The sequence below is a fragment of the Plecotus auritus genome, assembly GCF_963455305.1.
Source record: "Plecotus auritus genome assembly, chromosome: X".
Lineage (NCBI taxonomy): Eukaryota > Metazoa > Chordata > Mammalia > Chiroptera > Vespertilionidae > Plecotus > Plecotus auritus.
The window spans coordinates 57,684,860-57,710,255 of record NC_137784.1 but is presented as its reverse complement, the minus strand read 5'-3'; the positions used below and the strand labels follow the sequence as shown (position 1 = coordinate 57,710,255).

At 39.1% G+C, this 25,396-nt stretch overlaps 1 protein-coding gene and 1 pseudogene across 4 annotated transcripts in view; one reads left to right on the top strand and one right to left on the bottom strand.

The window, feature by feature from the left end:
- The window catches only part of HDAC8 (histone deacetylase 8), a 451,824-nt gene that overhangs the window by 306,542 nt on the left and 119,886 nt on the right, over positions 1-25,396 (top strand). The window contains exon 8 of one of the 3 annotated variants that reach the window (XM_080653236.1): positions 353-1,675. The exons of the other annotated variants lie outside the window; for them this stretch is intronic. Within the exon in view, the coding sequence (XP_080509362.1) occupies positions 353-434 (82 nt within the window). The 3' untranslated portion in view covers positions 435-1,675. Of the gene's footprint in view, positions 1-352; positions 1,676-25,396 lie in introns of those variants that run through there. 3 annotated transcript variants of the gene reach the window in all.
- LOC308240439 (high mobility group protein B1-like) lies at positions 24,225-24,999 on the bottom strand (annotated as a pseudogene). Its single transcript has one exon. The product of its transcript is annotated as a high mobility group protein B1-like (transcript).

Sequence of the window (25,396 nt, the reverse complement as noted above, 5' to 3'; positions counted from 1 at the left end):
TGAAATCAATAAAAACATATTTTTTTAAAAAAGATTTTCTTTACTTATTTAAGTGCTCCTATGTTGGGTGCATAAATGTTAACAAGGGTTATGTCCTCTTGTTAGATTGCTCCCTTTATCATTATGTAGTGACCTTATTTGTCTCTATTATATCCTTTGTTTTAAACTCTATTTTGTCAGATATAAGTATTGCCACCTCAGCTTTTTTTCCTTTCCATTTGCATGAAATATCTTTTTCCACCCCTTTACTGTTAGTCTGTGTGTATCTTTCATTCTGAGGTGGGTCTTTTGTGGACAGCATATATATGGGTCTTGCATTCTTTTTAAAAAAATATATTTTAATTTATTTCAGAGAGGAAGAGACAGAAAGAGAGAGAAACATCAATGATGATAGAAAATCACTGATCGGCAGTCTCCTGCACACCTCACACTAGGGATCGAGCCCACAACCTGGGCATATGCCTTGACCAGGAGTCAAACTGCAACCTTCTGGTTCATAGGTCGATGCTCAACCACTGAGCCATACCGGCTGGGCATTGGTCTTGTATGCTTAACCATTCAGCTACCATATGTCTTTTGATTGGATCATTTAAGCCATTTACATTTAAAGTGATTATTAAAAGTTATGTATTTATTGCCATTTTTATTCTTTTAACTATCTTTCTTCTTCTTCTTCTTCTTCTTCTTCTTCTTCTTCTTCTTCTTCTTCTTCTTCTTCTTCTTCTTCTCTTTTTTCTTCTGCTTCTGCTTCTTCTTCTCCTCCTCCTCCTCCTCCTCCTCCTCCTCCTCCTCCTCCTCCTCCTCCTTCTACTTCTTCTTCCAATCCATTTAACATTTCTTATAATACTGTTTTGGTAGTAACAAACTCCTTTACCTTTTTATTGTCTTGGAAGCTCTTAATTTCTCTTTCAATTTTATGTGATAGCCTTGTTGGGTAAAATAGTCCTGGTTGTAGGTCCTTGCTTTTCATCACTTTGAATATTTTATATCAATCCCTTCTGGACTGCAATGTTTCTGTTGAGAAATCAGCCATCAGTTTTATGAGGGTTCCCTCATAGGTAATGTCTTTCTCTTACAGCTTTTAAGATTTTCTCTTTCTCTTGAACTTTTGCCATTTAATTATGAGGTGTCTTGGTATGGGACTCTTTGAGTTCATCTTTTTGGGACTCGCTGTGTTTCCTGGATTTGTGTGTCTTTTCCTTTCACCAAATTAGGAAAGTTTTCAGTCACTGTTTTTTCAAATCGCTTCTCAATCCCTTGTTCTCTGTCTTCTTTTTCTGGTACACATTTGTGGTGTACATGTTGTTATGCTTCATTTTGTTCCAAAGGTCCCTTAAATTATCCTCATTTTTTAAAGTTCTTGTTTGTTATTGCTGCTCTGATTGGGTGTTGTTGTTTTTCTACCTTGTTTTCCAAATCACTGATGCAGTCCTCTGCTTCATCCTACCTACTGTTTATTCCTTCCATTGTATTCTTAATTTCAGATATTATATTTTTCATTTCTGGCAGTCCATTTCTTTAAAGAGTCATAAAAATACTGGTAAGGGAACAGGGTGTCTAGAGTATTGCAGAGTTTCCTTCTTTCACTAAATACCCTTTTCTGCCTTTCAAATTTTATACTGTACTCATGTTTTACTTTCTTAGATTTTTAAAAATAAAATCTGGAACTTAATGGGATTTTTTGCAGTTATTGTCAATATCTCCTTCATAGCCTTAATATTGTTTCCAAAGTTAGGGGAAAGAGGCTAGAGCAAGGCTCCGACTTTCCCTGTCATTGGGCTCAAGAAGCTGTACTCTTACCAGCTATGCTGCCACCCCATCCCCAATGCATAAAATATTCAAAGTAAACCAGGCACAGAAGGTGGAAAGTAGTTCTAGGAGAGTATAGCAGCCTAAGTAGAGGAGTGGGTGCATGTGTGCATTTGTCTCTGTGCACCTACAAACAACATATGAAAAGTGTAAGGTGGGGAATCACAAGAGATATAATTTTACTGGTCTGTTGAGACCAGGCTATGGAGCCAATATTTTACGAGTCATGCAGAGTAGCTTAAACTCTCCTATCCAAGATGTAGTGTCACTAAAGTGTTTACAGTAAGGGAGTAAAAAGATCCAATTTTTGAGAGTTTATGGGACTGCTGTATGAAGAATAACTTTGAAAGATGGGAAGAGTGACTCAGAAGCTGTTAAGATGAAGGCTTGAAACTTTGAACATGGTGGCCAACAGGAAGTCAGGGAGGGATAGAGTGTGACAGAGTAAAGGAGTGAGAGGAGCATGTGTGGATGTGTGTGGTGTGTGTGTGTGGGTGAGTGAGGGACAGATAGATATCTCAGGGTTCCAGGGACTGACAGATCAGGCTCTCCTAGACAGGGAGCCCCTGCTACCACCATGGGCACTCCCAGGCCAGTGCAGTGTTGGCACGGAACCCACGCCATCTTGTAAAGGTGAACAATGGAGGCCAGGAGTGCCACCACACCAACATCTAGACTGACCTTGGACACCACCCCTGGACCTGTGCAAGGAGCCGCTTGCCAGCCATACCTGCATGGAACCACCACCGTGCACCAGAAGTGAGCAGCATGGTACTGTGATGTGGGTCCCAGACATCTGCAGTGAGTGCATGCCAGAAACACCACCCAAGCTGCACCTCCTCACTGGAGCCCACGCTTGGAATCCCAGGATCCTGTGCATCAGGTTCACACTGTGAGTGCAAGCCAGGGGTACCCCATGCCCTGCTCCATCCCTGGTCCCAGTACAGAGCCGCAGCCCAGTGCATGCTAAACCCCCACCCAGACAGAGCCCTCATCTGGTGCACACACCACCCCTGGCACAGACAGAGCTGCGGCTTGGGGGGCACTCAGCCCCCAGCACAAACAAAGACTTTGGCCAGTGCATGCCCGCCCGTGGCACAGACAGAGCCTCATGCCAGTATGTGCTCTGCCCATGGGACATATGGAGCTGTTGCCTGCATACACCCTACCCCCAGACTGGGTCAGAGCTGCTGGTGTGACCTGGTGTGCCCAGCCACAGGTAAAAGGACCACGCTACAAGTGCACTGCCACAGGTACCTAGGGCACCATCCTCTCTTGGGTGCTGGGGTCACACAATGAATTGCATGCCAGATGGCTTTGGGCCCTCACAGGGAGTCACACACCAGAGGAACTGTGCACACACCCCGATTGACCCTGAGAATCTGAAACAGACAGAGGGACAAGAACCAGGGAAAAAGGGGGTACAACTCAGAGCAGAGAAAATAAAGGTGTGAAAATCAAGGAAGACCCAGCCCTCAAGCTAGTGAGTCCAGGACCATTGTACCTCTAAGGGCTTCAACCCCTTGGACCTCAAGCAGAAAGCCCAGGATCAGAAAGAGACATCAAAAATTGGGGAGACAAAGAAACAACACCCCAAAGAACGAAAAGGAGGAATCACCTGAAAAGGAACTAATTGAAATGGAGGCAAGCAATATATCAGGGAAAGAATTCAGAGTAAGGGTCATAAAGTTCCCAAACTGGCTGGATGAGAAAATCAACAACATATGTAAGAGTTAAGAGGAAATGAAGAATGATATAGCTAGAATAAAGAATACAACAGAAGGTTTCAACAGTAGACTAGAAGAAGCAAAGGACCGAATCAGTGAGTTAGAAGACAGGGTAGAGAAAAACAAAGAATCTGAACAGCAATTGGAGAAAAAAATTAAAAAGCAGGAAGACAGCTTAAGGTAGATTTGGAACAACATGAAACAGAGCAACATCCATATAATACCATAAGTCTTTTGATAGGAGCATTTAAGCCATTTACATTTAAAGTGATTATATTAAAAATACCAAAAAAATCAATGAAACCAAGAGCTGGTTCTTTGAAAGGATAAACAAAAATGATAAACCCTTAGCCGGACTCATCAAGAAACAAAGAGAGAGGACCCAAATAAATAAAATATAAAATGAAAGTGAGGAGTAACCATTAACACCACAGAAATACAAAGGATTGTAAGAAAATACCATGAACAACTATATGCCAACAAGTTGGACAATGTAGATAAAATAGACAAATTCCTAGAAAAATACAATCTCCCGGAACTGAATCAGGAAGAATAATAATAAAAAAAAACATGAATAGGCCACTAACAACTGATGAAATAGAAGCAGTAATAGAAAAAGCTCCCACCAAACAAAAACCCAGGTCCAGATGGCTTCACAGGGGAGTTTTACCAAACATTCCAAGAAGAACTAACACCTATATTCCTCAAACTATTCCAGAAAATTTAAGAGGAAGGAACACTTGCAAACTCTTTTTATGAGGACAGCATTATCCTAATTCCAAAACCAGATAAAGACATTACAAAGAAAGGAAATTACAGGCCAATATCCCTGATGAACATAACAAAACAGGGATTCCCACTTTCACCACTCCTGTTCAACATAGCACTGGAAGTGCTAGCCATAGCAATCAGGCAAGAAAAAATAAAAGGCATCCAAATTGGAAAAGAAGTAAAATTGTCCTTATTCACAGATAAGATGATATTGCACATAGAAGTCCCCAAAAGACTCCATAAAAAAACTACTAGACTTAAATGAATTTGGCAATGTAGAAGGATACAGCATTAACACCCAGAAGTCTATGGCTTTTTTATACACCAATAATGAACTCACAGAAAGAGAAACAAAAAAGTAATACCATTTATCATTGCAACAAAAATATTAAGGTACCTAGGAATAAATTTAACTAAGCAGGTAAAATACTTATATTTGGAAAACTATAGGACATTGAAAAAAGAGATAGAGGAAGACATAAACAAATTATAGAATATACCGAGTTCATGGACTGTAGAATCAACATCATTAAAATGTCCATATTACCGAAAGCAATCCATAGACTCAATGGAATCCCGATTAAGATGCCAACAGAATATTTCACATACCTATAACAACCTCTCCAAAAATTCATCTGGAATAAAAAAAGACCCCAAAGAGCTGCAGCAATCCTGAGAAAGAAGAACAAAGTTAGCAGGATCACAATACCAGATATCATGCTATATTACAAAGCCACTGTTCTCAAAACTGCCTGGCACAAGAACAGACATATAGACCAATGGAACAGAACTGAAAACCCAGAAGTAGAACCAAGTTATTATACTCAATATTTGACAAAGGAGGCAAGAACATACAATGGAGTCAAGATAGTCTCTTCAATAAATTGTGTTGGGAAAATTGGACAGATACATGCAAAAAAAATGAAACTAGACCACCAATGTACACCATACACAATAATAAGCTCAAAATAGATAAAGGACTTAAACATAAGACAGAAAGTCATAAAAATCTTAGAAGAATCCATAGGCAGCAAAATATCAGACATATGTCATAGCAATATCTTTACCAATACAACTCCTAAGGAAATGGAAACTAAGGAGAAAATAAACAAATGGGACTACATAAAAATAAGTTTCTGTACAGCAATATAAACCATCAACAAAATAATAAGAAAACCCACTGCTTGAGAGAACATATTTGCCACTGTTGTCTCCAATAAGCATTTAATCTTCAAAATTTACAGGGAACTCATACAACTCAACAAAAGGAAGATAAACAATCCAATTAAAAAATGGGCAAAGGACCTAAATATACACTTTTCCAAAGAGGACATACAAAAGGTCAAAAGACATATGCAAACATGCTCAGTCACTAATCATCCAAGAGATGCAAATTGAAACATCAGTGAGGAACCATCTCACACCTGTCAGAATGACTATCACCAACAAATCAACAAATGACAATTGCTGGCAAGGATGCGGAGAAAAAGGAACCCTCGTGAAGTGCTGGAGGGAATGCAGACTGGTGCAACCATAGTGGAAAACAGCATGGAATTTCCTCAGAAAATTAAAAATGGAGCTCCCTTTTTACCCAGTAATCCCACTTCTAGGAATATATCACAAGAAATCAGAAACACCCATCAGAAAGGACATATGCACCCCTATGTTCATAGCAGCAAAATTTACAATAGCTAAAATTTGGAAAGAGCCTAAGTGCCCATCAGCAGACGAGTGGATTCAAAAACTGTGGTACATCACTACAATGGAATACTACACTGCTGTAACAAAGATGGAACTCTTACTATTTGCATCAGCATGGATGGAACTGGAGAACATTATGCTAAGTGAAATAAGCCAGTCAGAGAAAGATAAATATCACATGATATCATTCATTTGTGGCATATAATGAACAATGTAAGCTGATAAAAATAGAACCAGAGGAAAAAATATTTTGTAATATAATAGAAGTATTTCTATTATTTGCAGATTTTTAATATTTTCTACAACTTTTGTGATATTATACTATGTTAGTACAGTTTTGGTAATATTATTATATTTGAAATCTTCTTTTCTTGAAATATTAATGTTTATTGCATGTAATACTATTACATTTAAAATCATTTTTGAAATATTAAAAAAATTATAAAATTATTATTAAAAGTTATATATTTATTGCCTATGAGGGAGCTCCCTCATAGGTAACTGTCTTTCTCTTACAGCTTTTAATATTTTCTCTTTCTCTTAAACCTTTGCCATTTAATTATGAGTTGTCTTGTTGTGGGCCTCTTTGAGTTCATCTTGTTTCGGACTCTCTGTGTTTCCTGGACATGTGTGTTTTTTCCTTTCACCAGGTTAATAATATAATAGGGGTGCCAGAAGGACAAGAAGAAGAGAGAGGATTAGAAAACCTATTTGAAGAAATAATGACAGAAAACTTCCTGATTTGGGGAAGGAAAAGGTCACCCAAGCACAGAAAGTCCAAAATAAAATCAATGCAAAAAATGCACACCAAGACACTTTGTAATTACACTGGCAAACAATAACGACAAAGAGAGAATCTTAAAGGCTGCAACAGAGAGAGAATGTTACCTACAAAGGATCTCCCACTAGATTATCAATTGATTTAAAAAAAAAAAAAAACCCACAAACACATCAGGCCAAAAGGGAATGGAATGAAGTATATAAAGTGATGCAAAGCAATGGACTGAATACAAGAATACTCTGTCCAGCAAGGCTATCATTCAAATTTGAAGGGGAAATCAGGAGCTTCACAGACCAAAAAAAGGCTAAGGGAGTTTATTACTACCAAGCCAGCAATGCAAGAAATGCTAAATGGACTGCTGTAAAAAAAAAAAAAAAAAAAAAAGCAATAAGAAGGAAAGAAGAAACGCATGCATAAAGAATAAAATGGCAACAAACAATTATTTATCAATAATAACCTTAAATGTAAATGGATTAAATGCTCAAATCAAAAGACATTGGGTGGCTGAATGGATAAGAGAACGTCATGCTATATATATGCTGACTACAAGAGACACACCTCAGAATAAGGGACTCACACACTGAAAGTGAAGGGATGGAAAAAAATAATTCAGGCAATTGGAAAAAAAAAAGCAGGGTTAGCAATATATATATCTGACAAAATAGATCTCAAAGTGAAGGCCATCACAAGAGATAAAGAAGGCCACTTCATAATACTAAAGGGATCGATACAACAAGAGGATATAACCCTGATGAACATATATGTTCCCAATAAAGGAGCACCCAAATATGTAAAATAAAATAAAAATTTCTGGAAGGTATTAAGGGAGAGATTTACAGCAATACAATCAAGGTAGGGGACTTTAATGCCCCACTGACATCACTGGATAAATCTTCTAGACAAAAAAAAATCAGTGAAGAAACAGAAATCCTAAATGACTCACTAGATCAGATAGATATCCTCAGAACACTTAACCCCAAAGCTACAGAATATATATTCTTCTCAAGTGCACATGGGACATTTTCAAAGATAGACCACATATTGGGACACAGGCAAAGTCTTTTCAAATTCAAGAAGATTGAAATAATAAAACATCTTCTCAGATCACAATGGCATAAAATAAGAAATCAACTATAATAAGTATAATTAAAAATATCAAATACTTAAAGGCTAAATAGCATGATATTAAACAATGATTGGGTTACCAAAGAAATCAAAGAAGAAATAAAAAAACATCCTGGAAACAAATGACAATGAAAACACAACAATCCAAAATTTATGGGACACAGTGAAAGCAGTCCTGAGAGGGAAGTTCATAGCACTACAAGCCAAAACTCAACAAACAAGAAAAACGGGTAATAAATTTTCTAATCGTACAACTTAAAGAATTAGAATGAGAGCAACTGGAAAAGGCCAGAGTAAGGAGAAAGAAGGAAATAATAAAAATATGAGTGGAAATAAACAACCTAGAGACAAGAAAAATACAAAAGATCAACAAAAGCAAGAGCTGGTTCTTTGAAAGTATAAACAAGATTGATGAACCTCTAGCCAAGCTCACCAAGAAACGAAGAGAGAGGACTCAAATAAACAAAATCAGAAATGAAAGAGGTGAAGTAACAACCGACCCCACAGACATACATAGGATTGTAAAAAGAAAATACTACAAACAAATCTATTTCAACAAACTGCACAACCTAGATGCAATGGACATATTGCTAGAAAAACACAATCTTCCAAAACTCATTCAGGAATAATAATAATAATAGAAAACCGGAATAGGCCAATAAATATGGAAGAAATTGAAGCCATGATCAGAAAACTTCCAGCAAATAGTAGCTCTGTGCTACACAGCTTGACGGGAGAGTTTTACCAAACATTCAAAGAAGTACTAAAATCTATCCTCCTCAGACTATTCCAAAAAATTCGAGAGGGACGGCACACTTCCAAGCTCTTTCTATGAAGACAGCAGTACCCTATTACCACATCCAGGATAAAGACACTACAAAGAAAGAGAATTACAGGCCAATATCTCTGATGAACATATATGCTAAAATTCTCAACACAATTCTAGCAAGTCAGATCCAGCATTACATTAGAAAGATCATACACCATGACCAAGTGGGATTTATTCTGGGGATGCAAGGATGGTACAATATCCATAACTCAATAAATGTGATACATCACATCAACAAATTGAGAGACAAAAATTACCTAATTATATCAATTGATGCAGAATAAGCTTCTGGCAAAATCCAACACCATTTCTTGATAAACACTCTCAGTAAAGTGGGACTAGAGAGAGGGGTTATAACCTCAACATAATAAAAGCCTTATGTGACAAACCTACAACCAACATCATACTCAATGGGCAAAAACTAAAACCATTTCACCTAAGAACAGTAACAAGACAGGGATGCTCACTTTGACCATTCCTGTTCAACATAGTACTGGAAGTGCTAGCCATAACGATCAGACAAGAAGAAGAAATAAAAGGCATCCAAGTTGGAAAAGGAAAATAAAGCTATCACTATTCGCTGATGACATAATATTGTACATTGAAAACCCTAAAGACTCCATCAAAAAACTAGTTGATTTAATAAATGAATTTGGCAATGTAGTAGGATACAAAATTAACACCCAGAAATCTATGGCTCTTTTATATACCAATAATGAACTCACCGAAAGAGACACTAAAGAAACAATCCCATTTACCATTGCAACAAAAAAAAAATTAGATATCTAGGAATAAATCTAACTAAGGAGGTAAAAGACCTGTACTCAGTAAACTACAGGAAGTTGAACAAAGAGCTAGATAAAGATATAAACAAGTGGAAGAATATACCATGTTCATGCATTGCTAGAATCAATATTATAAAAATGTCCATAGTACCCAAAGCAATTTATAGATTCAATGAATTCCCCATTAAAATACCAATGGCATATTTCACAGACCTAGAACAAACTCTCCAAAATTTCATTTGGAATAAAAAAAAGACCCTAAATAGCTGCAGCAATCCTGAGAAAGAAGAACAAAGTAGGTGGGATCTTAATACCAGATTTCAAGCTGTATTACAAAGCCACTGTTCTCAAACTGCCTGGTACTGGCACAAGAACAGACATATAGACCAATGGAATAGAACAGAGAACCCAGAAATTGACCCAAGCCATTATGCTCAATTGATATTTTACAAAGACAGCAAGAGCATACAATGGAGTCAAGATAGCCTTTCAATAGAGTGTGTTAGGAACCCTTTCTTTTTTTTTTTTAATATATATTTTATTGATTTTTTTACAGAGAGGAAGGAAGAGGGATAGTCAGAAACATCGATGAGAGAGAAACATCGATCAGCTGCCTCCTGCACACCTCCCACTGGGGATGTGCCCGCAACCAAGTTACATGCCCTTGACCGGAATCGAACCTGGGACCCTTCAGTCCGCAGGCTGACGCTCTATCCACTGAGCCAAACCGGCTTTGGCGGGAACCCTTTCTTGTTAAAAACTCTCAGCAAGGTGGGAATAGAAGGATCATACCTCAACATAATAAAAGCCATATGTGACAAACCCACAGCCAACATCATACTCAATGGGCAAAAAAATAAAACCATTTTCCCTAAACAGGGATGCCCACTCTCACCACTCCTGTTTGGCCATTGCTATCAGACAAGAAGAAGGAAAAAAAGCATCCAAATTGGAAAAGAAGAAGTGAAACTGTCCTTATTCACAGATGACATGATACTGTACATAGAAAACCGTAAAGACTCCATCAAAAAATTAGTAGACATAATAAGTGAATTTGGCAATGTAGCAGGATACAAAATTAACGCCAAGAAATCTATGGCATTTCTATACACCAATAGTGAACTTACAGAAAGAGAGACTAAAAAATCAATCCCATTTACCATCACACCAAAAAAATTAAGATACCTAGGAATAAACTTAACTAAGGCGGTAAAAGACCTATACACAGAAAACTACAGGACACTGAAAAAAAGAGGTAGAGGAAGACATAAACAGATGGAAGAACATACCATGTTCATGGATTCGTAAAATCAACATCATTAAAATGTCCAAACTACCCAAAGCAATCTATAGATTCAATACACTCCCCATTAAAATACCAACAGCATATTTCACAGACCTAGAACGAACTCTCCAAAAATTCATCTGGAATAAAAAAAAGATCTGAAAAACTGCAGTAATCCTGAGAAAGAAGAACAAAGTAGGTGAGATCTCAATACCTGATATCAAGCTGTATTACAAAGCCACTGTTATCAAAACTGCCTGATACTGGCACAAGAACAGACATATAGACCAATGTAATACAATAGGGAAGCCAGAAATTGACCCAAACCACTATGCTTAATTAATATTTGACAAAGGAGGCATAAACATACAATGGAGTCAATAAATGGTGCTGGGAAAATTGAACAGATCCATGCAAAAAAATGATACTAGACCACCAACTTACACCATACACAAAAATAAACTCAAAATGGATAAAGGACTTAAACATAAGACGGGAAACCATAAAAATACTAGAGGAATCCACAGGCAGCACTTTTTACACTGATACAGCTCCTAGAGCAATGGAAATTAAATAAAAAATAAAGAAATGGGATTACATCAAAATAAAAAGCTTTTGCACAGCAAAAGAAACTATCAACAAAACAAGAAAGCCCACTGCCATATTTGCCAATGTTATCACCAATAAGGGTTTAATCTCTAACATGTACAGGGAACTCATACAACTTAAAAAAAGGAAGATAAACAACCCAATCAAAAAATGGGCAACGGACCTAAATAGATACTTTTCAAAAGAAGACATAAGGAAGGCCAAGAAACATGAAAACATGCTCAAAGTCACTAATCATCGGAGAGATGCAAATTAAAATGACGATGAGTTAACATGTCACACTTATCAGAATGGCTATCATCAACAAATTGACAAATGACAAGTGCTGGCGAGGATGTGGAGAAAAAGGAACCCTCGTGCACTGTGGGTGGGAATGCAGACTGGTGCAGCCTCTGTGGAAAACAGTATGGAGTTTCCTCAAATAATTAAAAATGGAGCTCCCATTTGATCCAATAATATCACTCCTGAGAATATATCCCATAAAAAAATAGAAACACCTATCAGAAAAAAAAACAACACATATGCATTCCTATATTCTTAGCAGCACAATTTACAATTGCTAAAATTTGGAAATAGCCTAAGTGCCCATCAGCCGATGAGTGTATTAAAAAACTGTGGTACATTTACACAATGGACTACTACACTGCTGTAAAAAAAAAAAAAAAAAGAACTCTTACCATTTCCAACAGCATGGAGGGACCTGGTGAGCATTATGCTAAGTGAAATAAGCCAGTCAGAGAAAGATAAATATCACATGATCTCACTCACTTGTGGAATATAATGAACAACATAAACTGATGGAACAAAAACAGATCCAGAGACAATGCAGAGGTAAGGCAGTGGTAGGTGAGCAGAGGGGGATAAGAAATCAACTGAAGAACTTGTGTGTATGTAAGCATAACCAATGGACACAGACAATGAGATTGTAGGCTGGGGCTGGGGGCGGGGGCTGGCTGGGAGAGAACAATGGGGGAACAGGGACATTCATAATGCTTTCAACAATAAAGAATTAAAAATTGAATTATGTATATATTATTATTCTGTCAAATGATATAACTAATAAAAATATCTTTATAACAAACAAACAAAAAGAGATGAAGGCCCAAATTAAAGTATAAACTAGGATTTGAACCCAGGCCTGCCTAACTTCAGAGATAAATCTTACTACACTGCCTGAAGAAATGAACAATTGAGTTCTGTTTTACAGTTTTCCCCAAACTATCACCAGAAGTATTACCAGTGTCTTTATTTACATTGAAACAAAAAGGAAAGACTGCCACTTAATAAATCCTGTGGATTGACAAAAACAATTCCTTTTAAAGGAGGAAACCTCAAAATATATGCTATAACCTTTCTGGTCTGGCTATTTTAATTAAGTACTCTTCCTTACAACATCACGAGGAAACAGGAAGTTTGCATCCTTCCTTATTCTTTAAATAGTTTGCTTTACTACTATTATAAATTGCCCATTATACTTTACACTTCAGGTATTAAAACTTTTAAATTAGAAGTGTATCATCCATGAATTGCCAATTTTTGAAAAAGGAATATAAATGACACTAACATTGTCATTAACATATTTTAATCTTTCGTTATTCCAAAGGCAACTCATGAATCCTGGTGTCTCAGGGTCAATGTTAAGAGCATCATTATCATACTAGTGGCCCAGTGCACAAAATTTGTGCACATTAAAAGGGGATTAATTAGAGGAAATAATTTAATATTGCTATTTGCCCTTTCTCTATAATAGAAGTGTCAGAGATGAAAGAAAATTTGTAAAATGTATATGAAAACCTTCCTCCTGTCAGAGTCTGGGGCACACCATGGGACCCAGAGTCAAGTCCCCACCCACCCACATGCGCCTCAAAATCGCGTGAGACCCAGACCCAGTGGGCACTGCCCCAATTGGGCTAGATCCAGACCTGGCCAGTCCCACCCTTGTCAAGCCCCACCAGGCAGGGGATGTAGCCTCAGGTCCCCTGGCCTGGCGCCAGGATGGGGGGCGTGGCCTGAGGTCCCCCAGCCCAGACCGGGGCGGGGGGCGTGCCTTGAGGTCCCCCGTCAACCCCTGCCACGTAGGGGACATGGCCTGAGATTCCCCTGTCAAGCCCTGCTGGGTGGGGGGCATGGCCTGAGGTCCCCCATCAAGCCCTGCCAGGTGGGGGGGCACAGCCTCAGGTCCCCTGTCAAGCCCCGCTGGGCAGGGGGCGCAGCCTGAGTTCCCCTGACCCAGCACTGGGGGTGCACCTTGTGGTCCCCTGTCAAGCCCCACCTGGTGGGGGTGTGGCCTGAGGTCCCCCAGCCTGGCACTGGGGCGGGGAGGAGCAGCCTGAGTCCCCTAGCCCAGCACCAGGACAGGAAACGCACCTTGAGGTTCCCCATCAAGCCCCAATGGGCGGGGTTCATGGCCTGAGGTCCCCCAGCCTGGCGCCAGGGCAGGGGGCGAGGCCTGCGGTCCCCTGGCCTGGTGCCAAGGCGGGAGGTGTGGCCTGAGGTCCCCCGTCAAGCCCTGCTGGGTGGGGACGCGGCCTGAGTTCTCCCGACCGAGCACTGGGGGTGCACCTTGAGGTCCCCCATCAAGCCCCTCTGGTTGGGGGGCATGGCCTGAGATCCCCTGTCAAGCCCAGCCAGGCAGGGGGGTGCAGCCTTAGGTCCCCTGGCCTGGTGCTGGGGTTGGGGGCATGGCCTGAGGTCCCCTGTCAAGCCCCGCCGGGCAGGGGGTGCAGTGTGATGTCCCCCAGCCTGGTACCAGGGTGGGGGGTGCAGCCTGAAGTCCCCTGTCAAGCCCCACCTGGTGGGGGGGCAGGGCCTGAGGTCCCCCGGCCTGGCGCTGGGGCAGGGTGAGCAGCCTGATGTCTCCTAGCCCAGCACCAGGACAGGAAGCGCACCTTGAAGTCCCCTGTCAAGCCCTGCAGGGTGAGGGATGCGGCCTGAGGTCCCCTGTCAAGCCCTACGGGGGCGGGGGAGGGCGTAGCCTCAGGTCCCTGCTGATTGCTCGTTGTTAAGGCTCCTTATGGGAACTTGGCCTCAGCTGTGGGTGCAGCCATCTTTGTGATGGAGTGATGGTCAATTAGCATATTCCCTCTTTATTAGATAGGATGCTCCAAATAAAAAGATCAGTGTTTATTTATGTTGTATCTATCCTCAGGGCTTAGTACATAGCAGACTTTCAATGAATTAATTGGATCAATGAATGAATGGTAGAGAACTTGTAGCAGTAAACAGGATATACCCTTCTGATGTGATAGCTTTCCTAGAACCAACTTGCATGCCTTATTTATTTATTTATTTATTTATTTATTTATTTATCGCTTTTCTTTTATAAATGGAATACTGAATAGCAAGGCTGAGAAAATTGATCTATAGAAACTATTGGTGGGAAGAGAAGAGAAAAAATTTAATGACCCTTAATCTTTTGGAAACAGATTTATCAAGATACCAGAGGCCCGATGCACGAAATTCATGCAAGGGCCTTGTCCCCGGCCCCCACCTGCTGTGCCGCCTCAGCCAGGGGGCCTCTGCCGCCTCTGCCACAGCCCCCACCCACTGTGGCTTTGTCTGGAAGGAAGGACTTCCAGAAAGACGTCCAGTCTAATTAGCATATTACGCTTTCATTATTATAGATAATTCTCATACTGTACAATTCATCCACTCAAAGTGTGTAAATCAGTGCTATTTAGTATATTCATAAAATTGTGAAATCATTACTACTATCTAATTCCAGAATATTTTTGTACCCTAAAAGAAATTACATGCCCACTAGCAATCAATCTCATTCCTCTCCCTGCAACCCTAGTGACAACTAATCTACTATCTGTATCTATAGATTTTCCTATTCTGGATATTTTATATGAATGGAATTCGACAATATATGGTCTTTTATAATTGTCTTCTTTTACTTAGCATAATTTTTTCAAGGGTCATCACATTGTAGCATCCAGGTGTCTCAGTAACTCTTTTCTTTTTATAGGAGCTCTCTGAGCCAATAATTTGTGGTTTAGATTATCACAGCATTTCCTACATTTTAGATAACTAAAGAAATTCATTTGAAACTGAAGGGAAGCCAGAATGAATATAACCCAGAATGAATGAGATTATGTCCATCCTCATCTTTGGCATTGACACAGTTGTTCTAAGCCAAAGATCTGTCTTCATAGTATGGCAGGTCAAAGGTATATATTGTGACCTCCTGCTGGCACTGGTCTAGTCTAGGAAAGGCTCTTTGGTGCTGGTGGGATGAGTCAGGCACCTCATAGTTTGTGTTTCTGACTTGGGCAGAGCTTGGGTGCAATTACTCATCTTCAGACATCTGAGAATAGTATATTGGGGATCTCTTGGTTCCATTTGTTCTGTTTGCCAGTGGGCAGAGTATACTGCACTGTGCAGACAGGTTAGACAGTTTATTGCAGGCTACTGAAAGCAGATTAAAAACCATCAGCTTGGTGGGAAACTAGCTCAGAATCCAACCCAAATGTCAGATGAAATATTTACACAGCCAGGAGATACACCAAGGAAAACAGTGTGCCCTTTGTGTGTGTGTCTGAGTGTGCAGGCACACACAGAGCTGCTGACCATTTGTCAACTTCCAAGATTTATTCTGCTGCTTCTGGCAAGGGACAGCCTAATGATTTAATAGCTTGTCAACACCTACACAGAGAAACAAGGACTGGCACTTCCTCGTTTTTTTATTTTCTTTGCTTTAAATAGGAATTCCTAGTCCTGTGGTCAGCAAACTGCGGCTCTTTGGCCCCTTGAGTGTGACTCTTCCACAAAATACCACGGCCTGGGCGAGTCTATTTTGAAGAAGTGGTGTTAGAAGAAGTTTAAGTTTAAAAAATTTGGCTCTCAAAAGAAATTTCAATCATTGTACTGTTGATATTTGGCTCTGTTGACTAATGAGTTTGCCGACCACTGTCCTAGTCTAAGTCACTGGAACCTGGAAATCAGACTGTCAGGTTTCTCTTGACTTGAGTGCATAGCTCCTGAATTTGAGCATGATGAATGTTATAATTTCCCTGTTATAAAAACACAGGGTTGCTACCCTTTCAGAAGAACCCTTTGAGTTCATGTCCTAAAGCCCAAGTGTTTGCTTCAGACCATTGCTGTGAGCCAATTTCAAATGGAGTGAAACTTGTTTCTGTCCCATGAACCTCTTGAGTTGAAAGCTTGTTTGATCAATCCAGTGCCTGGTTGCCACATTTACTTTTGAGATGGAAATGTTATTTAGAGGTTTTAATGGGGAAGAAGAGTGGATGTGTTGTGCAGAGTATTATTCTCCAGCCATCTTTTGGCAGTTTTAAGTTTCCTGAAAGCAGAGACCATGTCCTCTTCAGCTCAGCAAACCCTATAGTGCCTAATACAGTACTAGTACACAGTCACCTTATTTGACTGATTTTCGGACAATTCAACCATGATCTAGTGAGTAGAATGACAACTTAACCAGAGGGTTACATTTTATATTTGAATAATACTTATGGTATGCTGGGCCTTTATCCCAAAGAGAGGTAGTTACAGCGAAGTGATATAGAGCTTTACTTTTCAAACTTCAATATGCAAGTTATATTACCTAGGGCTTGTTAAATGCGAATACTGATTCTCTAAGTCCAATTGGAGCCTGATATTGTGCCTTTCTTGCAAGCTTCCTATGATACAATACTGAGAGTCCCGAGACCACACTTTGAGTAGCAAGGGTCTCTAGAGCTATGTTGTCCAATATGGTAGCCATTAGCATTGGGAATTTGACTAGTCCAAATGAGATATGTTCTAAGTGTAAGGTCCACATCAGAATTCAAACTCAGTAAAAAAAAATATAATATCTCATTGATAATTTTATATTGATTATCTGTTGAAAAGTATTTTGAATAATCGGGTTAATTAAAATATAGGGGTGGGCAAAAGTAGGTTTATAGTTGTAAGTATATGAAACAGAGTTTACTCTTGTATTATTTTTTATTGCTTTTTTACAGAGAGGAAGGGAGAGGGATAGAGAGTTAGAAACATCGATGAGAGAGAAACATCGATCAGCTGCCTCCCGCACACCTCCCACTGGGGATGTGCCCGCAACCAAGGTACCTGCCCTTGACTGGAATCGAACCTGGGACCTTTCAGTCCGCAAGTCGACGTTCTATCCACTGAGCCAAACCGGTTAGGGCTGTTTTTTTAATTATTGTATTATTTATTTGTATTACAACTGTAAGCTTACTTTTGCCTACCCCGGAATATTCTTAAAATTAACTTCACCAGTTACATTTTTACTTTTTTGTTGTTGTTTCAACTCTGTTCCCTATTTTTAAACTACCAATTTGTACTTCTCAATTTCTTCACTTTTTCACTCAGCCCCCAACCCACCTCCAATCTGGCAACCCTTCAGTTTGTTCTCTGTATCTATAAATTTCTGTCTGTTTTATTTATTTATACAGTATTTGTCTTTCTCTGACTTCTTTCACTTCTAGGTACAAATGGTAAGATTTCATTCTTTTTTATAGCCAAGTAATATTCCATTGTATATGTGTACCACACCCTCTTTATTCAATCATCTATCAATGGACACCTAAATTCCTTCCATATCTTGGCTATTGTAAATAATGCTGCAAGTGAATATAGGATTCATATATCTTTTGGAATTTGTGTTTTGGATTTCTTTGGATAAATACCCAGAAGTAGATGCACTGGGTCATAATGCAGGTCCATTTTTAATTTTTTGAGGTAACTTCATACTGCTTTCCACAGTGGCTGCACCAATCTGCATTCCCACCAACAGTACACAAGAGTTCCAATTTCTCTGCATCCTGGCCCACACTTCTTATTCATTGACTTAATGATGATAGCCATTCTTACAGGTATAAGATGATAGCTCATTGTGGTTTTAATTTGCATTTCTCTGTCATTGGTGACACTGAGCATCTTTTCATATTGTCTCTTTGGAGAAATAATTTAGGTCCACTGCCCATTTTTAAATTAGATTGTCTGGCTTTTTGGTGTTAAGTTGTATGCATTCCTTACACATTTGGATATTAACCTCTTATCCAATATATCATTGGCAAATATCTTCTCACATTTGATTGGTTGTCTTTTCTTTGGTTGATGGTTTCCTTTCCTGTTCAAAAACTTTTTAGTTTGATACAGTCCCATATGTTTATTCTTTCCTTTGTTACCCTTTCTCTACAAGATATATCAGAAAAAAATATTGCTAAGAGAAATGTCAGAGATTTTACTGCCTATGTTTTCTTTTAGAAGTTTTATGGTTTGAAGTCTTACATTTAAGCCTTTAATCCATTTTGAGTTTATTCTTGTATATGGTATAGGAAGGTGGTCTAATTTCATTTTTTGCATGTATCTGTTAAGTTTTCATAATACCATTTATTGAATAGATTGTCTTTGCCCCTTTTTGTATTTTTGTCTTTTATCATAAATTAATTGATGATATAGGTGTAGGTTTATTTCTGGGCTCTCTATTCTGTTCCATTGATCTTTATGTTTGTTTCATGCCAGTACCATACGGTTTTGATTACTATGGCCTTGTAGTGTAGTTTGATATCAGGTAGTATGTTATCTCCAACTTTGTTCTTCTTTCTCAAAATTGCTATGGCTAATCAGGGTCTTTTTGTTTCCATATAAATTTTTGAATTATTTGTTCTAATTCTCTGAAAAACGCCATTGTTATTTTAATAGGGATTGCATAGTATGAACATTTTAATAATGTTAATTCTTTCTGTTCATGAGCACAGTATATTCTTCAATTTATATGTGTCTTCTTCAAGATTTTTAATGTCTTCTAATTTTTCAAGCACAGGTCTTTTGTCTCCTTAGTTACATTTATTCATAGGTATTTCATTTTTGATGCAATTGTAAGTGGGATTGTTTTCTTAATTTCTCTTTCTGTCATTTTATTATCTGAATATATAAAAACCCAGGGTCCATAACATCCAAAATGACTGAAGGCTCGACCCACCGGAAGTCAGTGCTGGGTTGCCATGGTCACCCAGCACTGACTGCCACTGCTGCAGGCGCCCCGACCCAGCACTTACTGCCGAGGGGGCTGCGGATCAGGCCCGAACAGAGGCCTGGAGAGAGAAGCAGGGTCTGATCTGTAGCCTCAGTGGCAGCTGTTGATCAGCCCTTGCCTCTCTCTTTCCCTCCAGGCCTGGCCAGCAGCTGAGCCTCTCTTTCTCTCGGGCCTCCACTGGGGCTGCTGATCAGTGCCACCTCTCTGATCAGGCCCATTGATAGGCCCGGAGACACTGACTGGCATAGAAACCAACCAATCAGAACCAAATCTGGGTGAAATGTGAGGAGCCAATGGCTGCCTAAAAGGCGGAGCTTTTGATGCTGACTGGCATAGAAACTGACCAATCAGAACCTAATCTGGGTGAACTGCAGAGGCAGAACCTAAGGTGGGGGCTGAGGAGGGGTTTTAAGGGCAATAGCTGTTTTGTGTAAGGTGTAAGAAAGTGTTACAATTTTTTAATGGCTGGCTATCAGTCCAGATATAGGAATTATGTATTTTTGTCTGCCAAGAGCATCTCCTCCTGCTGAAAAAGGCTTTCCTCCCCCCATTCAAGCAATCCTATCCTATATAATCTATCTATACCAGGGGTCCTCAAACTTTTTAAACAGGGGGCCAGTTCACTGTCCCTCAGACCATTAGAGGGATGGACTATAGTTTTTTTAAAAAAAACTATGAACAAATTCCTATGCACACTGCAGGCCCGGGACGAGTCGGCTGCTAAGCAGGACAGGCAGCGGCACCCAGCAGGCCGGATAAATGTCCTCGGCGGGCCGCATGTGGCCCGCGGGCCGTAGTTTGAGGACGCCTGATCTATACTAATAAAAGGGTAATATGCTAATTAGACCGAGTTGACTGGCCATCTTCCGGATGTCCGATTTCCTTCCAGTCAAAGCCATGGTGGTGGAGGTCGAGGCAGAGAGGGCAGTTAGAGGTGATCAGGCCAGCATGGGAGAGCAGTTGGGGGTAAGATCAGGCTAGCAGGGGAGGGCCATTCAGGGCAAGATCAAGCCCATGGGGAGGGCAGTTGGGAGCAACCAAGCTGACAGGGGAGGGCAGTTAGGGATGAGATCGGGCTGGCAGGGGAGGGCAGTTAGGGGTGATCAGGCAGGCAAAGGCAGTTAGGGGCGATCAGGCCAGCAGGGGAGAGCAGTTAGGGGTGAGATCAGGCTGGCAGGGGAAGGCCGTTGGGCATGAGATCAGGCCAGCAGGAAGAGAGTTTAGGGGCTATCAGGCAGGCAGGCAGAGGCAGTTAGGGGTGATCAGGCAGGCAGGCAGGTGAGCATTTAGGAGCCAGTGGTCCCAGATTGTGAGAAGGATGTCCAACTGCTGGTTTAGGCCCAATCCTAAACGGGCAGTAGGACATCCCCCGAGGGGTCCCAGATTGGAGATGGTGCAGGCTGGGCTGAGGGAACCTCCCCCCATGCATGAATTTTGTGCACCAGGCCACTAGTTGGTGTATAAAATGCAACCAATTTCTGAATACTAATTTTGTATACTACTTTACTGAATTCATTTATCAGTTCAAATAGTGTTTTTAAACGTTTTTGTTTTTTTTTAACTCACCCAAGGTTACATATTTATTGGTTTTCAGAGAGAGGGGAAGAGGAGAGAAAGAGAAACATCAATGCAAGAGAGAAACATTGATTGGCTATATCCCATACATGCCCTGATAGGGAATCAAACCCGCAACCTTTTGATGTACGGGACAATGCTCCAACCAACTGAGCCACCCAGACAGGGAAGTTTTAATAGTTTTGGGGGGAAATCTTTAGGATTCTCTATACAGGGTGGGGCAAAAGTACTTTTACAATTGTTCAGATGGAAAATAATACAATAAATAATATTACAAGAATAAAATCTGTTTTTCATGTACTCACAACTGTAAGCCTACATTTGCCCCAATCTGAATATAGCATTATGTCATCCGCAGATAATGACTGTTTTACTTCTTTCTTACCAGTCTGCATGCCTTTTATTTCTTTTTCATGTCTGATTGCTGTGGCCAGGACTTGGAATACTGTGTTACCATAAAAGTGGTAAAAGTGGAAATCTTTAAGAGCAGAAACAAGGATATAGTGATCTTAAGGAAAGCGCTTTTAGCTTTTCCCCATTGAGTATGATGTTAACTATGGTTTTGACATAACTATGGGTTTGTCATGGCCTCTATTATGTTGAGATATGTTCCCTCTATTCCCTCTTTGCTGAGAGTTTTTGTCATAAATGGATGCTGAATTTTTCAAATGCTTTTTCTTTTCATTAATTGATATGATCATGTGATTTTTATCTTGCGTTACTTTATGTGGTATTTCATGTTAATTGAATTGCAGATAGTAAATAAAACTTGCATCACAGGAATAAATCTCACTTGATCATGCCATATCTTTTAAATGTATTGCTAAAGTTGGTTTGCCAATATTTTGTTAAGGATATTGGCATCTATGTTCATCAGGGATATTACTTTCTTTGTAGTGTCTTTATCTGGTTTCAGAATTAGGATAATGCTGGCCTTATTAAATGAGCTTGGGAGTCTTTCCTCCTCTTGAATGTTTTGGAATTGTTTGAGAAGGATAGGTGTTACTTCTTTGAGTGTCTGGCAAAATTCACCTGTGAAGCCATCCAGCCCAGGACTTTTGTAAGTTGAGAGGGTTTTTTTTATTACTACTTTGATTTTGTTTGTTGTCATTGGTATGATCAGATTTTCTGTCATTTTTATTTAGCCTTGGAAGATTGTATGTTTCAATGAATTTATCCATTTCACCCAGATTACCCAATTTGTTAGCATATAGTTGTTCATAGTATTTTCCTATAATAATTTTATTTTTGTAGTGCCAGTTGTTACTTCTCCTCTTTAATTTCTAATTTTATTTCTTGGGTATCTTCTCTCTTTTCATTTTTTTTTTACGTTTTTTGCTATTTCTCACTCTCTTTTTTATTGACTCTGATGGAAAGTTTATTAATTTTGTTTATCTTTTCTATTTTATTTCCTCTCTAATCATTATTATTTCCTTCTTTCTACTCACTTTGGGCTTTGTTTGTTGTTCTTTTTGTGATTCCTTTAGGTGTAAGGTTACATTCCCTATTTTACATTTTTCTTGTTTCTTAAAGTAGGCCTATAGTACTATGTTTTTCCCTCTTAGAACTCCTTTCACTTTGTCCTATACATTTGTGGTTGTTGTGTTCTCATTTTTATTGCTATCAATGTTCTTTTAATTTCTTCCTTAATTTTATATTGTTAACCCATTCATTATTTAGTAACATGTTATTTAGCCTCCATGTGTTGTCTGTTTTCGGTTTACTCTTTTTTTAAAAAAAAAACCTCTGCAATTATTAGTTTATTAGTATCATCCAGGACTCAGATGTTCAGTATTCCTCCTGAAATTACTTAAACAAATGCAAATGAAAATATCCAAGTCAAAATTATATAACAAAACAGCACTGATCACAAAAGCATGTAAAATTACAAGAAAGCTATTTTAAAACACTGGCACCGTAAAGAGAATGTAAAAAACCACAAAACTGCCAAATTGTTTCCTAAACAGCTAAGCAGATAAACATGACCCTAATGAGTTTTGAGTCTTATAAAAATCGAATTCAAAAAAATTGGACAATTCAATCTGTGATACAAAGTTTATTTCCCTCATGTCTATTTGATTTTATAAAGGGGCAAACTATAATTTAGAAAATATACTCAATCTTAAATGTGGTATACAATTTTAAAAGTTGGCCTAATTAATTTAAAATACCTTTAATGGAGTCTCAAGTTTCCTAAGCAATCATTATTTAGATAAATAAAAGACATTTACAGTCAGCACTTTTTTTTTCTTCAGAGCCTTTGCCAGGACTAATGTCAACAAAAAACTTCATACCGCAGTCTTGTATTTTAAGCTCATGCTTTTGGGGATACATTCTCAGGCCTTCTTTAATGTGGGAACTGCAAACATAATTGCCATTACATGGTAATGGAAGTTAAAAAAAATGTCAAGTCCTCATGTAAAGATTAGAACATACTTTTCTATTAGTCCTTCAAGGACAGACTTTCAAATGTTTGATTCTAATAATCCCATGCCGTGAGTAGAGCAGTTACTTTTCACTTTGTAAATGTAACTGGGCTATGTGAAAATTATCAACTGACCAAGATTTTGAGTTTGTTATGGATGAAAACTGTCTCAATTCAGTTCTCATTACCCTCACCACAATTATGCAGGGTGTGTAGACAAAAGCTTTTTATCAGCTAACTATATGAAAAGATAAACACTGTAATTATATGATCCAAAATGGGCAAAAGCAAGACTAGCTTCCCCTCAAGAAAAATGTCAGACCTATGAAAAGGACAACTATACTAAAAAAAAAATTATATTTACTTAGAAGCATTCAGAATGTCAACAAAACAGCTGCAACTTTTTTTGCAATTACCGAGTGGTATTCAGTTAACAGAACAACAATTATTTTGTATAAGCTGCGTCAGAGACAACTGAAGATGAAAAAACTACCATCCCCATATATAACTAATTTGTGCTGTGCACCAACAAGAACCTGCTTTAAATTTCCATGTCAATTTACAACCCCCATACTGTACCAGGCAAGGTTAGTGGCTATTGAAAATACCACCAGGACAGGGCTATCTAAAGACACATTCGGTAATGTGTTAACTATACAAAAAAAGACACTGTACAGTTTAAAAACAAATCTTACACAGCCTTACATTTCATTTTTTTTTTCTTTAAAAGGAGTGAGTTGTGTACAGGGGGGTTAAATGCTTTATAGACAAGAAAAAAAAACTGTGCTAGAACCAACTTATTCATCATCATCATCTTCTTCATCATCTTCTTTATCTTCCTCTTCTTCTTCCTCCTCATCACCTTCCTCGTCTCCTTCCTCTTCCTTCTTTTTCTTGCTTTTTCAGCCTTGACAACTCCCTTTTTGGCAGCAGCAGGCTTTCCTTTAGCTCAGTAGGCAGCAATATCCTTTTCATATTTCTCCTTCAGCTTCGCAGCCTTCTTTTCATAAGGCTGCTTGTCATCTGCAGCAGTGTTATTCCACATCTCTCCCAGCTTCTTTGCAACGTCACCAATGGATAGGCCAGGATGCTCTCCTTTGATTTTTGGGCGATACTCAGAACAAAACAAGAAAAAGGCCGAAGGAGGCCTCTTGGGTGCATTGGGATCCTTGAATTTCTTTTTTTGTTTCCCCTTTAGGAGGAATATAAGTTTTCATTTCTCTCTCATAACGAGCCTTGTCCGCCTTTGCCATGTCTTCAAATTTTCCTTTCTCCTTAGCAGACATGGTCTTCCACCTCTCTGAGCACTTCTTAGAAAACTCTGAGAAGTTGACTGAAGCATCTGGGTACTTCTTCTTGTGTTCCTCCCAGCAAGTTTGCACAAAGAAAGCATACGATGACATTATGCCTCTCGGCTTCTTAGGATCTCCTTTGCCCATGTTTAATTACTTTCCCTCAGCAAGCACACAGTCACCCAGTGCCCGGCCGGCTCGCACTTGCCCCAGCGCTGTCTCTATGGAGCTCAATGTACTGCAATGGCTGTGAGAGCAGGAGCCAGACGCAGCCTCCTCACTCTCTCCGCTCTGTAACCTCGGTTTACTCTTGTAATTTATTTCTAGTTTAATACTACTGTTGTTGAAGATGATGCTTGATATAATTTTAAACTTCATAAATATATTGATGCTTGTTTTATAGTCTAACATGTGGTCTATACTGAAAAATGTTCCATGTGCACTTGAAAAGGATGTATATTGTGCTGCTTTGGGGTGTAATGCTCTGAAAATATCATTTAAATCTATCTGGTCTCATGTATACTATCAATTTCTCCCATTATATCCATCAAGATTTGCTTTATACATTTAGGTGCTCGTATGTTGACTGAATAAATGTTTACAAGGGTTGTATCCTCTTGTTGGATTGATCCCTTTATCATTATGTAATGTCCTTTGTCTCTTGTTATAACTTTTGT